The sequence below is a fragment of the Lactuca sativa genome, chromosome 8, assembly GCF_002870075.4.
Source record: "Lactuca sativa cultivar Salinas chromosome 8, Lsat_Salinas_v11, whole genome shotgun sequence".
In the NCBI taxonomy this organism is placed as follows: domain Eukaryota; kingdom Viridiplantae; phylum Streptophyta; class Magnoliopsida; order Asterales; family Asteraceae; genus Lactuca; species Lactuca sativa.
In genome coordinates this window covers 341,934,776-341,952,085 of record NC_056630.2, presented here as the reverse complement: position 1 = coordinate 341,952,085, position 17,310 = coordinate 341,934,776, and the positions used below count along the sequence as shown (strand labels likewise).

General features: G+C 39.0%; 1 protein-coding gene, 1 long non-coding RNA gene and 1 pseudogene across 3 annotated transcripts; all 3 read left to right on the top strand.

Moving 5' to 3' along the window:
* Positions 1-10,692: 10,692 nt before the first annotated feature.
* Positions 10,693-11,951, top strand: LOC128128031 (uncharacterized; annotated as a pseudogene).
* Positions 11,952-11,964: 13 nt separating this feature from the next.
* Positions 11,965-14,210, top strand: LOC128128030 (uncharacterized). The gene is made up of 8 exons (XM_052766802.1): positions 11,965-12,065; positions 12,146-12,218; positions 12,294-12,378; positions 12,618-12,705; positions 12,793-12,877; positions 13,329-13,408; positions 13,767-13,929; positions 14,034-14,210. The coding sequence occupies exons 1-8, from the start codon at positions 11,965-11,967 to the stop codon at positions 14,094-14,096; spliced, it is 738 nt and encodes a 245-aa protein (XP_052622762.1). The 3' UTR covers positions 14,097-14,210.
* Positions 14,211-14,584: 374 nt separating this feature from the next.
* LOC128127576 (uncharacterized) lies at positions 14,585-15,454 on the top strand. Of its 2 annotated transcripts, none has more exons than XR_008225459.1 (2): positions 14,585-14,743; positions 14,989-15,454. It is a non-coding gene; the product is annotated as an uncharacterized LOC128127576 (long non-coding RNA). The 2 variants fall into 2 exon arrangements; XR_008225460.1 differs by having other exon boundaries at positions 14,603-14,743; positions 14,993-15,454.
* Positions 15,455-17,310: the final 1,856 nt, after the last annotated feature.

Sequence of the window (17,310 nt, the reverse complement as noted above, 5' to 3'; positions counted from 1 at the left end):
CAGCATTCCTTTGGTTACCTCTTCTACAGACCTAGTGACAATGTGGTCTTTGTAGCAAGAAGAGGAGTCTTTCGAGAAAGAGAGTTTATAAGCCAAGGAGACAGTGGGAGGCAAATTGATCTTGAAGAAATTCAAGAGTCAAGCGGTGAAGGAACTTCAAACTCTAGCCCTCAACTTGAGGAGGAAACTCCTGTTGAGCAAATTGACAAATCTGTACCTCTGAGACGTTCCACGAGAGTTAGGAGTGCACCTGAGCATTACTATGGATTCCATATTACTGCAGAAGGTGAGACACTTATTAGTGATGAGACACTAGTAAGTCAAGATGACCCTAACAGCTACGAGGAAGCCATGGTAGGCCCCGAGTCTGCTAAATGGAAAGAGGCTATGGATAGCGAGATACAATCCATGTATGACAATCAAGTTTGGAACTTGGTTGAGAATGTACCAGGTCGTAAGACAGTGGGGTGCAAATGGGTCTTCAAGAAGAAGACCGACATGGATGGTAAAGTACACACTTATAAGGCTAGACTGGTTGCAGAGGGCTTCTCTCAAATTCCTGGAGTGGACTATGATGAGACCTTTTCTCCGGTAGCCAAGATTAAGTCTATTCGGGTTCTGTTAGCCATAGTTGCGTTTCATGATTATGAAATATGGCAGATGGATGTCAAAACCGCTTTCCTTAATGGGAAGTTGGCTGAAGATGTTTACATGAGTCAGCCAGAGGGTTTTGTCAGCAACGAGTACCCTAATAGAGTGTGTAAGCTTGAGAAATCCATTTATGGATTGAAGCAAGCACCTCGCAGATGGAATCTTTGCTTTGATGAAAAGGTCAAGGAATTTGGCTTTTCTAGGAGTGAAGATGAATCTTGTGTGTATGTCAAGGCTAGTGGGAGTATAGTTAGCTTCTTGGTATTGTATGTGGATGACATACTGCTCATAGGAAACGACATTCCAACCCTGCAGGAAGTAAAGTCCTGGCTTGGAAAGTGTTTCGCTATGAAGGACCTTGGTGAAGCTTCCTATATTCTAGGGATAAGAATCTTGAGAGATCGGAGTAAAAGACTAATTGGACTTAGTCAGAGTACCTACTTGGATAAGGTGCTGAAGAGATTCAGCATGCAGGACTCCAAGAAAGGAGAGTTACCCATCCAGAGTAACACCAGGTTGAGTAAGACACAAAGCCCTAGCACTGAGGCTGAGATAGCAGAAATGAGTCGAACACCTTATGCTTCGGCTGTAGGATCGATCATGTATGCTATGACGTGTACTCGACCTGATGTAGCTTTTGCCTTGAGCATGGTTAGCATGTATCAGGCGAACCCTGGCAAGGCACACTGGACTGCGGTAAAGAATACCCTCAAGTACCTACGGAGGACTAAGGACTGGGTCCTTACCCTCGGTGGGAGTGATAACTTGAGAGTTGTAGGGTATAGTGATGCTAGCTTCCAGACTGATAGGGATAATTTCCGCTCTCAGTCGGGCTGGGTCTTTACCCTAAACGGAGGAGCAATTTCTTGGAAGAGTTCCAAGCAAGAGACATTGGCTGATTCTACTTGTGAATCAGAGTATATTGCAGCTAGTGAAGCAGCAAAGGAAGCGATATAGCTGAAGAACTTCATTGGAGACCTTGGAGTTGTACCAGCTATTAAAGAGCCAATGGAAATTTTCTGTGATAGTGAAAGTGATGTTGCCTTAGCCAAGGAACCAAGGGATCATGGGAGATCCAGACACATCGACAGAAAATACCATTTCATTAGACATCGGATCGAAGAAGGACTCCTCGTGGCAAAGAGGGTATCATCGGATGAGAACCCAGCAGATCCCCTCACGAAGGGACTGAGTAGGGTTAAGCATCTCCAGCATGCTCGGAGCATAGGGCTGAAGGATGATATAAGTTTTAGTAGTTAGATAACCCAGAAATTTGTAAAGTGTAATTGACATTTGATGATGAATAAAAGGTGTTTTATTTATGAGTAAAGTGTTGCTATCTCTTGTCAATCGTTTACTATATTTCTTTTGCATGTTTTGACTTCCGGAATAATTTTGTTTGGTGTAACATATTATTCAAACCTCCACAGTCGGTCATATGTCGGAAGTAGGTATGAATCAAGACTGTCATGATGGATTGTAGAGGTCCAAGGTGTTGGACAAGGCTACAACAATCATGAGTGCTCATAAGTTCTGAGCATTGGACTCAACCCACGCTCACTGGAATCACTTCATGGAATTCTATCTCGAGTGATCGTGAGACGGTAATATCATATAAGTCTTCAAACCTAGAGATATGATTTGTTACTTACAAGTTGGTTATGCATTGACTGTACGAAACCGCATTGGTAACTCGATGTTATAAAGCGTACTTTTGTGTGTAATTCAATGAGTGGTAGAACAAACATATGAGTCGAAGTTTATCTGTTCCTTCTTGGATTAGAAGCTGATATTTGGGCCCCTCGATGATTTTGTTTTGACCCATGTACCGGGCCCGGTCAGAACTAAGTTGATGTGTTCAATTAAGTTCTATGTCAAACAAATCGGAAATCGGGAAACAAATGCTGGACAATAAGCAAGACTATGTTCCATGTATTTGTCCGGCTGATATCTAGAACGGAGGATTATATGATCACTTATCTTAAATGGCGTACCATCATCTTCTCAAGTTTCGAGAAACCTTGTAAAGAGCTACGATTGCCGGTCGGTTCCTGAAGTACTAGAGATATAGTTATTAGACTTATCCAAGTGGGAGACTGTTGGATAAGGTGTCTAAGTCCATAACTATTTCGGGCTTGTACTTGACCCGACCCGGCATGGTCCATTTGGGTTGCATGGCACCATGCAATTGGTTAGACTAAATGAGAGAAATAACACTTGGAGATTATTAATATATTATAAGTTCTAATATATTAATAATATTATTTGATTAGTTGATCAAAGAATTAATTTGGAATTAATTAAGTGATCAAAGGATAACTAATTAAATATATGGGTTGATTGTGTAAATCATCCATATCTTGTATAGTGGGCTTAGAGGCTCCATGGATTATCAAGTTGGGTTCTACCCATAGGATGCTCCATGGATGCTCCATGGGAGTTACAAACCCATGGGTCATGAAAATGAAGAGTCATGACACATTAGGGTTTACATGGTGTAACCCTAGATGTGTCAACACTATATAAGAAGCATATTCTCCACCAAAATCGGCACTACTAAGGAAACAAGAGGGCTTGGCCGATTTTGAGAAGTGTGTGTTATCTCAAGAGTCTTTCCAAGAGCATTTGGTGTTGTGTGAAGCATTTGAGGCATCACACTTGGGGTGCTAGGCTCACAAGGTTTCAAGGAACACAAGCAACAACAAGGTAAGTTATTCTATCTATGATTCAAGTTAAAATTGTTCCCCATGTATGCTAGATAGGAATATAACCTTGGAATTCAACTTTGCATGATAATTAGACAAACATAGATCCAAGGTTATTAGGGTTGCATGTACACTTAGGAAGTGTTAGAATGCTCAAAACCCATCAATTTTGGCCATACACCCTCTTGTACAGCCTTATAAACCCTCATACAATAATATATGACTATAACACTTAATTATAAGTGTTTACTAGTCCCTAAGGTGGTCCAAAAATCATTAATTAGTTGTTCATAACACTAATTAAATCCATATATGTGCCTACATATGCTAAATAGGATTCGCGCGTGTACTCAAGTCACCACTTGACACCTAGCACCAAATCCAACATTGTCAACAGAACCACTCACTACAGGTGAGTTCATACCCCTTTAATTAACCCTTGAAATACTTTTAAATGTTTTAAATACTTTTATGGAGGGATATAATTTGAATACTTATAGTTATTACATCAATCACATGTGATTAATAACTAGAAAACCAATGATTTTATCACTGTTCAAACTGTTTATCAAACTGCTTTACTTCAAAATGTTTTACAAACTCTTTTACTTATCAAATAATTTTATTTAAACCTTGTTATACTTCTTATAAATTGCATGCCCATATATGCATAGATATATAAAAAATGTTTAAAAGGCTTAGGATGGCCATCCGCCCTATTTCCTTTTCCTCGATTTGGATGTGGTCTGGTGGAATGTCGGGTAGGCTTCCGAGGGTCGTATCAATATTAATTATATATATTATGTGCATATATAGACATAAAAGTACTTCGATATTCATGCGTATCAGTTACATCATTAGTAAGTTACCATCGGGGTAACACATAATTTCACTTATACTATTTCTACATCAATGATTCAGTTCATTCATGAGTCAATACTTATTACTATGAGAACATATACATTACATTACTATGAGTACATATACAACTATACTAGAAAGAGAACATATACAACTATACTAGGACGAGAACATATACAATAATACTAGAACAAGTAACATTACATTACATATACATGAATACGTTAACAATTGTGATCCACTGTATCGGAGCATGCCTTAATTGTCATGACCCGAGTTGTAGCCAGAGTCTCTTGGAGGGAGAGCATGAGTTTGCGTATCGATCTATACTAGATTGACTATCCTACACCTTGCTGCTAGCTACAGCCGGACCGGCAGGTCTGCGGGTGCCAAACGTCATACCTTATACTTAGGTTGCACCTTAACTCTAGATAACCATTCATTTCCAATCGACCTCATGCCGATTTCCATTAAAAGCTTCGACATTATCATCGGCATGGATTGGTTGAGTCTTCATCGCGCCGACATCATGTGCTTCGAGAAAGCAATCCGTCTAAACCTCCCGTCTAACGAAACTCTCATAATCTTCGGTGACAAACCCAGTACAAGTCTTCGTATTATCTCCAGTATCCAAGCACATAAATACCTATGTAAAGAATATCACGCGTTCCTTGCTCACGTTGTCGATACAAGCCTAGAAACGAAAGAACTAAAGAACATCCCAGTGGTGAGCGACTTCCCCGACATTTTCCCAGAAGAGCTACCAGGATTACCCCCGCAACGACAGGTCGAGTTCAGAATCGACTTAATTCCAGGAGCTACCCCAGTAGCTAAGTCGCCATACCGATTAGCACTAGCAGAGATGCAGGAATTATCTGGTCAACTTAACGAACTACTCAGCAAGGGCTTTATAAGACCAAGCTTCTCGCCTTGGGGAGCACCAGTCTTGTTTGTTAAGAAGAAAGACGGATCATTCCGTATGTGTATCGACTACAGGGAACTCAACAAACTGACGGTCAAAAATCGTTACCCTCTGCCTCGCATAGACGATCTATTTGACCAACTTCAATGGGCGAACTATTCTTCCAAAATTGATCTGAGATCCGGATATCACCAGTTACGAGTGCTAGAGGAAGATGTTCCGAAGACAGCCGTCCAGACTCGTTACGGACACTACATGTTCGTGGTAATGCCATTCGGACTGACCAATGCGCCCGCAGTTTTCATGGATCTGATGAATCGAGGATGCCGACCTTACTTGGATCAGTTCGTTATTGTCTTTATTGACGACATCCTGATCTATTCCCAGAGTAAGGAAGAGCATGGCAATCACCTACGACAAGTTTTAAGAACTTTACGAACGGAGAAGCTCTATGCGAAGTTCTCGAAATGTGAATTTTGGATCCGAAGAGTCGAATTCTTAGGACATGTGGTAAGCAAAGAGGGAATCCACGTGGATCCATCCAAAATTAAGGCTATTGAGAACTGGTCAGCACCAAAGACGCCTACAGAAATTCGTCAATTTCTAGGTCTTGCTGGCTACTACCGTAGATTCATACAGAACTTCTCCAGTATTGCGAAACCTCTTACAACCCTGACCTAGAAGGGCATGGCCTTCGACTGGGAAGAGAAACAAGAGAGAGCATTTCAAACGCTCAAACGAGCCTTGTGCACCGTACCAACACTATCCCTACCCGAAGGGATAGAAGACTTCGTGGTCTATTGCGATGCGTCAAACCAAGGGCTCGGTTGTGTCCTGATGCAACGGGGTAAGGTCATCGCCTACGCCTCGAGACAGCTGAAGACACACGAAGTCAACTACACCACACATGATCTTGAGTTGGGGGCAGTCGTGTTTGCCCTGAAGATCTGGAGACATTACTTGTATGGCACAAAAAGCACTATTTTTACCGACCATAAGAGTTTACAACACATATTCGACCAGAAGGAGCTCAACATGAGACAACGACGGTGGGTCGAGCTACTCAATGACTACGAATGTGACATTCGTTATCATCCGGGTAAAGCCAACGTAGTACCAGACGCCCTAAGTCAGAAGGAATATTCTGGTCGAAGAGTCAAGTCGTTGACAATGACTATCCATTCGCAGTTGTCTAAACAAATTCAGGCGGCTCAACTTGAAGTTATGAAACCTAAACACGTGGCGAGTGAATCCCTCAGAGGAATGGATAAAAACTTAGAAGCCAAGGGTGGCGGAGCCCTATATTTCATGGACCGGATTTGGACCTCGAAGCACGGTGGTTTCCGAGACTTGGTCATGACCGAGGCGCACAACACTCGATATTCCGTCCACCCAGGTTCAGATAAGATGTATCTAGATCTTAAAAAGCTATACTAGTGGCCTAATATGAAAGCAGAGATTGCTACCTTCGTAAGTAAATGCCTTACTTGCGCAAAGGTAAAGGTCGAGTACCAGAAACCCTTTGGTTTACTGCAACAACCGGAGATCCCAGAATGCAAGTGGGAGCGGATCACTATGGATTTCATAACCATGTTGCCCAAGACAACGGGTGGACTTCATACCATATGGGTCATCGTCGATAGATTGACCAAGTCTGCACACTTGCTACCTATCAAGGAAACCGATAAGATGGAGAAACTTACGAGAACATACACTAGGGAAAAGATGTGACTACGTGGTGTTCCTATATCCATTATCTCCGATAGAGATAGTAGATTCACCTCAAGATTCTGGCAATCGTTGCAACGTTCCCTAGGAACAAGGCTAGACATGAGCACAACCTACCATCCTCAGACCGACGGACAAAGTGAGAGGACCATCCAAACACTGGAAGATATGTTGAGAGCCTGTGTGATTGACTTTGGAAAGGCATGGGATACTCATTTACCCCTTGTCGAGTTTTCCTATAATAATAGTTATCACACGAGCATCAAGGCTGCTCCATTTGAAGCTCTCTACGGCCGAAAGTGCAGATCTCCTCTGTGCTGGGCTGAGGTGGGTGATACCCAATTAGCTAAGGGTCAAGCTTCTGACAGTACTCTCACCGGTCCGGAAATCATTCAGGAAACGACGGAGAAGATCGTTCAGATCCGTAAACGATTGAAAGCCTCCAGAGATCGACAGAAGAGCTATGCTGATAAAAGAAGAAAACCTTTGGAATTTTAGGTGGGAGACCGAATCCTTCTCAAAGTCTCACCATGGAATGGCTTGATACGCTTCGGAAGACATGGAAAGCTAAGTCCAAGGTACATTGGACCCTTCGAGATTCTCGCAAGAATCGACCCAGTAGCTTACAAACTTAATCTACCGAACGAACTTCGTAACGTACATGCTACATTCCATGTTTCCAATTTGAAAAAGTGTCTATCCGACGAGACTCTTGTAATCCCACTCGACGAGATCGAGATCAACGAGAGCCTCAACTTCGTGGAAGAACCCATAGAAGTCATGGACCGTGAGGTCAAGCAGATGAAGCAAAGCCATATCCTGATTGTGAAGGTTCGCTGGAATGCCAAGCGCGGGCCGGAATTCACTTGGGAACGCGAGAATCAGATGAAACTGAAATATCCTCATCTTTTTACTTAGTTATTTATAATAATCTAGTAACTTAAACTCAAATTTCGGGACGAAATTCCCATAACAAGGGAATGATGTGACAACCCGAAAAACTTCTCGCATGCACTCTTCAATTCTTTCTAATATTAGACTTATTTTACTATATAGTAGTACCCTTTTGAGTCCAATGAAGCAATCTAAATGAGATATAATCAAGGTAGGAGTGTTAAGAAGGGTTAACTCGAAGTGTAGGAATCATAACCAGGCCAAACAGTCCAACACATGGAGTGTGCGGCCATACACTTGAGTGTGCGGCCACACACTCTTGTTTGCGGCCTCACACCTTCCCAACCGCACACTCCACCTATATATGCCACACTTAGATCATTCTTGAACCCTTCCTTCACTTCTTCAAGCATAGAACACGAAAATCCTCTCAAGTATCATCCATTCTCCTTGAAGATCTTCATAAAAGGTACCAAGAGCACCAAGAACACCAAGATCTTCATCTAGCCGCACACAAGGCAGCACACACCACTTGGCAGCATACATGGCCGCACACAAGTGTTGGCAGCACACTAGGTCGCACACCTGGCCGCACACACACATATAGTGTGTATTTTGGCCATACACCCTCTTGTATAGCCTTATAAACCCTCATACAATCATATATGACTATAACACTTCATTATAATGTTTTACTAGTCCCTAAGGTGGTCCCAAAATCCTTAATTAGTTGTTCATAACACTAATTAAATCCATATATGTGCCTATATATGCTAAATAGGATTCGCACATGTACTCAAGTCACCACTTGACACCTAGCACCAAATCCAACATTGTCAACAGAACCACTCACTACAGGTGAGTTCATATGTAACAACCCGATATTTCAACTCTTTGTATTGACCTAAAAAGTCAAGTATTGTAACCATCTTGGGGTAATAAAATTTACTTTGGGAATAAAATGCCCCAAAAAGTATCTATTTAAATTCCTATTATGTGTAATATCATTAAACCGGGATCATACTTAAAGAGAATGCTCAAATCCGGCTTCGTATATTGAAATTACGATTTTTCCAAGTTCGGCTTAGCAGCAGACAACTAAAAACTCGAATCGGAGATCGAACAACTTTTGGCCGGAATGACCTAAAGGAGAATCGAAGGTCTCGACAATGGTATTTCAGTGGTAAAAAGTCTGTCAAAAACCGACGTCAGATAAAGAAGTTATGAATTTTTAAAGAAATTCCTTAAACACGATGAGTTATAAAATAAATAATAAAAATAATTTCGGAATTTGCCAACGGAGTCTAAACAAAAGTTGTAGAGCGTAGTCTCACCTACGCGTGGATATAAAGCCCATCGAAAACGGAGTTCGTTTGAAGAAGATATTAATTTTTGAAGTTTATTAAATAAATTATATATTTATTTAATTCAAAAATCGAGTATTATCCGAAGAGGAGTCATCGTCCTCATTCGAGGTACGCGCTGCGTACCCGAGGGCCTTGGCCTCGGATCGTCCACGTCGCCCTATGCGAGGCTACCGACCCATCCGACCCGCCCGTCCGAACCGCCCTCCCATCCGACCCGCTGTCCCATCCGAAGCCGAGGCAGTCGAGGCTTCGGTAATGCATGACGTACGCGTACGCGTACGCGCTGCATACGAGCGTACGCCCCGCGTACGAGGCTTCTCAGACCCCCTATAAATAGAATGCGAGGCTTTCCGAAAAAAATGCTCAATTCTCTCCTTTCTCTCATGATCTTGCCTCGATTTCCGTGCCCGTTCAAACCTGAAGCCCTGGTCATTTTTGCTCAAGTCCTGAGGGTCGATTTTACCCCCGAGATTCCCGAGAATCCCGAGAAAAGTCCGTTTCCCGAGGCGAAACTCTGTCCAGTTTTCCATCTCGCTATCTTCAAACTATCAAGTGAGTTCATATCCCCCTTTGAACACTCTTTAAATACATTTTAAATGCTTTTATACTCTTTTAGGGGAGGAATACAAGTAAACATACCGTTATTATCGTGTATTTCATAAAAATCTCCTTTACTCGTTTCTATCAAATGAATCACTTGTGATTTAGTTTTATTATGCGAAAACTCTTGTTATACTTTGCATGCAATAGATTTATACAAAGTATTTAGTAACACCAAAGCATCTTTCGTTGTTAAACCGTTTCATATATTCTAAAAACTTGTGATTTATGTTGGTCAAACATTGTGAAAAAGGATAAAATTTGCATACAAAACTATCACTTTAATACAGACTTAGTTGAGAATGCATGAGACGTGTATATCTTCAAACACTGCCTTTTAGATAAAAGGTATCGCTACAAGTCCTGTCTATAACCAGAGTCTCCCCTTCGGAGAACGTGTCAAATGTGTATAGATCTATACGGGAAGTCATGATGCCGCACCCTGCACTACAAGAAAAAAGGCCTTTTACGACGCGCAAAATACGACGCTCATTGATCTATGTTACGCAAAGGAGAGTGACATTAGAAAAATGTCATCTCTTCAAAAAATTTACGGATAGAAGACACGCATTATTGCGCGCCCTTAAATTAGTGTCTAAAAAAAAACACGGAGGACACCTATAATAAAATGCGCGTCGTCTAAGGATGTCGCTTTATAATTTTTAATGGAACGCGCGTTCCATCCTTTAACAGTAGGGGGAAATGAAATTCTGGAAAAATTAAAAATCCCGCCTTCCTTTTTTTTCTCCTTTCCCTCTTGCCCTGGACGCTCCTTCCTTCCCCCTCCCGACATTGACTGCTGCTTACTTCTTCCCTCACTTCTACCTACTGGAACCACCATATCTCCCACTCGATGTTGAAATTGTTAGAAAAAGCCCTAATTATACTCTCAAGTCTAAATACAGAAAAAATAGAAGATGGTGAAGAAGTAGCAGTAGAGGAAGTGGAGGATGAACAGTCGAAAATGGAAGGAATGGCATCAATAGCGTTGTTACTAGATGGGTCAATCTCGGGTCATTTTGTTCAGCTTCTCGAGTCCGTTTATTACCAGATGGGTCAATCTCGTCTTTTTGTCTCGACTTCATATCTCTCTGTAAAGCAAGCGGCGACTTCATATCAAAAGTGGAGGTGGCAGCCTAAAGACTGTAATTTGCAAAAGTAAGCATACCTGAAACGTGAAATTGGCAAATTGGATTGCACAGAAACGCGATTGGGATCGGGAATTTTGGTTTTGGAACTCCGATTTGTGAAATTGGGATCAGCACATCCTTTTGAATCGGTTTGTCTTCCTTTACCTCTGTACTCTCACACACACACTCTCTCTCTCTCTCTAAGCCCTAAGCTGCCACCATCAATAATAAAATAGTTCGATCAAGTTTAGTTCAATTCCTGATCATCGATTTGAAATTCTATTTCTGATATGACCTTTTGTGCAATTCTTTGACCTTTTAATCTTAGGGTTTATCTTCATGAAATCTAATCTCTGTGAACGAACTAATACACTTTAGGATTAGGGTTTAGTAATGGGATTCCTTCGTTTTTGTTAGGGCGATGCGAGTAATGAACCAAGGAGAAACACACAACAATGTAATCAAGAAGAAGATGTTCCAGTCTTGGTTGATGCAATACTTCCATTATCTGCAGCTGCCATGGCTTTGCCACCTTTATCTATTCGAGGTGATTTGGGAGTTGTTTCTACTGCTGGAGTTAGATATGCATATCCACTCCTAAAATCATTTGCAAAAATGGGATCAAGGTGTTCTTGGTGCCACAAAGCTTTTACGCCCTTTTTCAGAAATAGTTGATTCATTGGGACTCAAAGATCCTTTCATTAGAAATTGGGTGGATCTTTTGTCTTTCTTACTTGCTGGAGTGAAATCCGATGGTGTTCTTTCAGCAGAAATGGTACATAATCATATCATACATTAAAAAGTTTCTTTTAAGGTAGTTTTACTTTTTGGTATGATGGAATTGAGGAAGGAATGGAATGGGCTATTCCATTACCACATGTCCTCATCCATTCCATTCCAACCAAACAGAATCCATTCTATTCCTTCATATTTTATAGTTCTCTAAATGTCTAATCTTTTGCCTGTATATATATCCACATATTTGCAGATTTATATGTTTGCAGAATGGTATAAACCAGGTTGTAGTTTAGAATACCCTGTTGGTGGAACTGGAGCACTTGTTGAGGCTCTTTTTCTCAGATTTTCCTTCTGATAAACTTCCAAAAATGTTAGAACCTTCACAACTTATGACAGAAAATACACGTTCTGATCTTTATGTTGCACTCCCTGTTCTCAGTCAAGGAAAGAAATGGGTCTTACTATACAGGTAAAATTTCATCTTCATCATACTTTCAGTTTCACATTATTCTTGAATCTTGATATATCATTGTCTTTTTTATATGTTAGTACATGGAGGCATGGCATATCTCTTTCAACCTTATATAGAAGAAGCAATCTTTGCCCTGGGTTAAGTCTACTGGTAATGTCTTGTCTTCAGTAACTATGCAAAATGTCAACTTTACCCTTTAACTGAAACTTGATTAAACATTTTCAGGTTGTTGGAGATCGTAAAGGTGCAGTGTTTGGTGGTTTAGTTGAGGCACCTTTGAAACCATCAACAAAGAAAAGATATCAGGCTTGTAATTGTTTAATTAAGTTCGTTTCTCTATATGTTGACAAAAGACTTTTCTACCCTTTTTCACTATGATGAGTAAATACTATACAGGGATCGAATGATACATTTGTGTTTACAAATACACCAGGGCGTCCTGTTATATATTGCCCCACAGGTACTGCATTTTCTTGATAATATATAAAAAAATCTTTTATAATTTTAATATTTATTTGGGATCTATTATGTTAATTGTGCATTTATTAGGGGTGAATCGGTATTTTACTCTTTGTTCAACTGAGTATTTAGCGCTTGGTGGGGGAAATCATTTTGCATTGTATCTCGATAGTGACTTGTAAGAGTGTTGCACTTGCATCATTCCTATTTTTCTTTTTGAGGGATAATATGGTAATTTGGCAATTTGCATATTTTTTTTCCCCAGATTGAATGGGTCAAGTTTGGCCTCAGAAACTTATGGTAACTCTTGTTTGTCACACACCCAAGAATTTGAAGTGAAGGAAATTGAGGTGCTTTCTCTCACTTATTTTTGCAAAAATTACATTTTTGGTCCTCGAGTATGGCTGATTTTGTTCAATTTGGGTCCTACAAAATTCTCTTGCAAATTTGATCGTTATTTGAGGTTTTTGTAACGTTTTTACTCTTCGTTCCAAGTAAAATGAGTTGGGACTAAAATTGAAAAGATCAGCAATACTCAGGGACCAAAAATGGTCATCTTACTTAGAACAAGGACTGAAACTCTACAAGAAATTTCAAAGGACCAAAATTGTAAGAGAATTTTTGGGGACCAAAATTGAAAAAATGGTTCGGGACCAAAAATAGTCAAATAAGGACTAAAGTTGCAAGAGAAAACTTTTTGGGACCAAAATTAGAAAAATTAGAGATTCTCAGGGACCAAAAGTGTAATTTAATATAAATAGTTTGCATAAGTTGAGTTGATATGAATGTCAATGTGTGCAGCTGTGGGGGTTTGTATATGCTTCAGAGTATGAAGAGGCGATATCAATGTTGAGGACAGAAGCACCTGGGATATGTCGATGGTAGATTGACGATTATGCCCTTCATCTTGTATATATTTTAACATGGGTGTTCCATTTCCATTGCTATGTTTGTTGAAACTTGGTTTGTTGGGTTTCAACGTAGATAACTTTTTGGATTTATGATATACGTATAAAAGATTGATAAAGCGAGGGGTTTGTGTTAACAAGTTAACGGAAATATATTTTCTGATTTTGTCAATCTTTTTAAAGAGCTACTCTTTCCACTTTTCATCCTTAACAGATAACACTTTTTATCTTTTTCTTGTTTTCTCTTTCAAATGGTGTACCTTTTAACTTTTATGGATGACCTATATAATAGTGATAACTACAATTAAACAAAGTAGCATCCACTTCTCAGGTTTATACTGCCCCTGATTCTGCCTGGTATAAAATGCCTAAGTCTACAAGGTGAGCTTTGTGGTTGGACATGCTTTTACATTGGTGTGGCTGCTGTTGCTTTTGGATGCTCTTATTATCACCTCAAACCAAATGATGGTCACCTTGTTTGGGATCGTTTGCCTGTAAGTTATATCAATCCTCATATTTAACAAATTTCAATATATAAATGATTAAATTCTCATGTTTTCTGTACTTTTTTACTAATTTACAATCACAGGGACAACAGATGCAAATGAGGAATCTTCACGATCACATGCCATTCTTCGTTCATAAATCTTGCAGGAAATGAAAGAGGTGCAGATACAACTGATAATGATAAGAAAACAAGGTAAAGGTTGGAATATAGAATGGAATGGAATGGAATGAGTCATTCCATTCCATTTCTTCCCTCTCTATTTTTCTCTCTCTCTTTTATTCTAATGATCAAAGTTCTTGTTTTTAATATCAGTTTCCTTGTTCTCTTTTATACTTGATGCACCTTTTATCTGCAGGCTTGGCCTGTGCGTACTCCAAGGCCTGTTGCTTTCAAGCTTGTTGCTGATACTCCTCTTCTTACTGGACAGGTAAGTTTCAAATCTTTTTGTTGTGGATTTATTATAGTTTCTTTTTGTTGTGGATTTCTTATAGTTTACTTAGCTTCTTAAATCAAAGAGTATAAAGCTTTCCTAATGTGTTCTAATAATTAAGAAAACGATGTTTTTTTGAAAAATACTGATGGACTTTGCTATTTTGTTGTATGGTGTATTACCTTGGATATAATTTGTTTTTACAGTTTTCTCTTTTTATTTAATTTAAATTTGGATATAAGTTTGTAACACATGGGATTTATGATTGCAGCAAACAATCTTTCTTTTCTTTCTAGACATGATTAAAGGCATGTTTTTGGCTGTAGTTATTGGACCACCTGTTGTGGTTGCCATCATTTTAATAGTACAGGTATTATTTTATCTCTGAGAAATTTCATTTGCCATGTCATCAAAAGCTGCCAGATGGACTATTATCTTTCATGTTTGAGTTGGTTCTCAACTTGTAGAAGAATAACATAAAATATTTTGGCATCTGAGTGTAAATAATAATATTTGAACTCATAAGTTCCTTAATAATACTTTATTGTGTTACATGTACTTTATTACTTACTCATAATATATAATTCAATCTGATTATTGATTATATATTATGAGTAAGGAGAGCATTCTAAACATTCTGGAAACTTTAAAAGAAGAGGGAAATAGGGTCTTGTTCAATGCTTTAGCTGTGTTTGCTCTAAGGTAGATCAACTTATCACAAGTAAGTTACTGTTTCACCCTTTTATTTAATATTTTTGTGATTGAATGAAAGTCTTAATGAAAGTAATTGACAACCTTTCTCTGTAAATGATGTTGTGATTGTGGGAGAGGTGTTGTGTTTTTCTCTGTTGCTAGGTAACCTTCTCAACAACAACATTCTACTTAAGCAGGTGAGTAATCAAGATTAAGGGAGACTTGTAATCATGTTTGACATTCCTTTCCAGTAAGAAAAAGAGTTGTATGATTATTTGTTAGTTTTATAGGAATGTATAACCCATGTTAGCAATGTTTTATTTTTGTTTAACATTTGAATGATTCTTTGTATGACATTACAATTTGTGTAATTTATTTTATTTTTTGAGTATGAAATTTTATTTTATATTATGCAATGGATTGTATTTTTTGTATATGGTATTTTATTTTTATTATGAGAAATTAAATGCAAATTTAATTTAAAAATTAATAAGTATATAAATTTATTTTTTTTAAACATTTAAATTTACGATACGCAAAAATGTGTGTCATCTTCATTTATGACATGGCCTTTCTTGACAGGGGCTTTCTTGATACGCATTGCGTGTCATTAACACTCGCGTCGTAAGGTTACGACACGCGAATGCGTGTCATCTTCCTTTATGACAGGGCCTTCCTTGATACGCATTGCGTGTCGTAAACGCGCGTCGTAAATGAGCGTCGTAAATGAGCGTTGTAAATGCGCGTCGTCTATAGACGACGCGCAAAAGTGCGTCGTCTCTCTTTATGACAGGGCCTTCCTTGACATGCATTTGCGCGTCGTCTGAGCCTTTTACGACGCGCAATGAGCGTGGTAAAAGGCCTTTTTTCTTGTAGTGCTGGCTGTTAGCTACAGTCCGTCTTTTGGGGTGACAGTTTGTCATAACGCTACGACGCCTGAAGAACGTCGCTACAGGCATATTATGTTCAGTATGGTTATAAAACTCATCGGATATACAACTATTATAGTACTTTTGAATAATGAATAAGTAGTTACTATGGTTATTCATTATCTAACAAACTGAAATCTTCTAATAGGTTTATTATAGAAATCTATGTTTAAAACTTTTCTAAAGCATGTGGATTGCTTCAAAATGTTAGCCTTGAACATTAAAGAAACAAATATTAGGAAAATAAGGGATTTTCTTGTTTCAACTATCTACGTTTTTCAATACCAACATTCTCATGCATTTCACACTTTTATAAGGAAATATGGGATTTTCTTGGAAAATATACACTCGTTTTTGGAATGGCATTCAATGTTTCTAAATCACTTATGAACTCACCAACTTAATTGTTGACACTTTTTCTTTGAAATAACTTGTATTCTCAGGGAATCGTTAAGCAGGTTTGGAAATCAACTTTTGGTGAATAACACGCTGGCATTATTTACTTCTTTTGAAAGATGTTTATGCATTTATCTTTTGAACATGTAATGAATACAACGATGTAAACATTTTTAAAACCTTTATATATGGTGGTGTGTACTTTCCTTTCTATAAACTGTTATGATACTGAATATGACGTCCTCCGCCCCCGAACGTTTCCGCCGTTCTGGTTTGGGGGTGTGACAGTTTGGTATCAGAGCACCGTTTATAGTGAATTAAGTATATCAAACCATTTTTGGTATACAACTATAAACTCATCTGGGCAAAAACACTCTGAGAAGAGTCATACTTTTGAAATTAAATTTATTTAGTTTTTGTAAAGTAAGCATGCATTCATTTCGTACTAATAAGAGTTTCACATCGTACCATTTTAGAAGTATTATAAATAAGTTGTGCAGTACAGGTACACCTTGGGACACGTAATCGGAACTGGGAAGTATATAGCCTGATCAACTATATTTGTCCGAGAGCCGACTAACGTGTGCTGAGGAGTGTCTGCAGTGGACAACAAATTTTAAAACTTACCAAACCGTTACTAGAATCAAACACAAGAATTTAAATACTATAGGAGTATTTGCTATCTAAACTAATTTAACTTACATGTTTTGCATGTTTCGACTTTATTCAATTCTTATAACCCTATTTCTCGTACAGTCAAATGGCTGGATTTCACCACCCCAATGACCCCTACTTTCCCAACCAAGGCAACGGAGGATGGATCGAAGATGATCCCGAAGAGGACGAGGAACCCATAGAATTGGGTGATGACTCTGGTACTGACTCAGAGCCGGAAGTGATCGATCCACCACCCATTCAA

Bases quoted from the DNA above. Each gene is read 5' to 3' on its own strand.
- LOC128128030 (XM_052766802.1), top strand. From the start codon at position 11,965: ATGTTAGAACCTTCACAACTTATGACAGAAAATACACGTTCTGATCTT. The intron at 12,706-12,792 runs GTAAGAGTGTTG...TTTTTTCCCCAG, and splicing joins TTGTATCTCGATAGTGACTT to ATTGAATGGGTCAAGTTTGG. The intron at 12,878-13,328 runs GTGCTTTCTCTC...CAATGTGTGCAG, and splicing joins TTGAAGTGAAGGAAATTGAG to CTGTGGGGGTTTGTATATGC.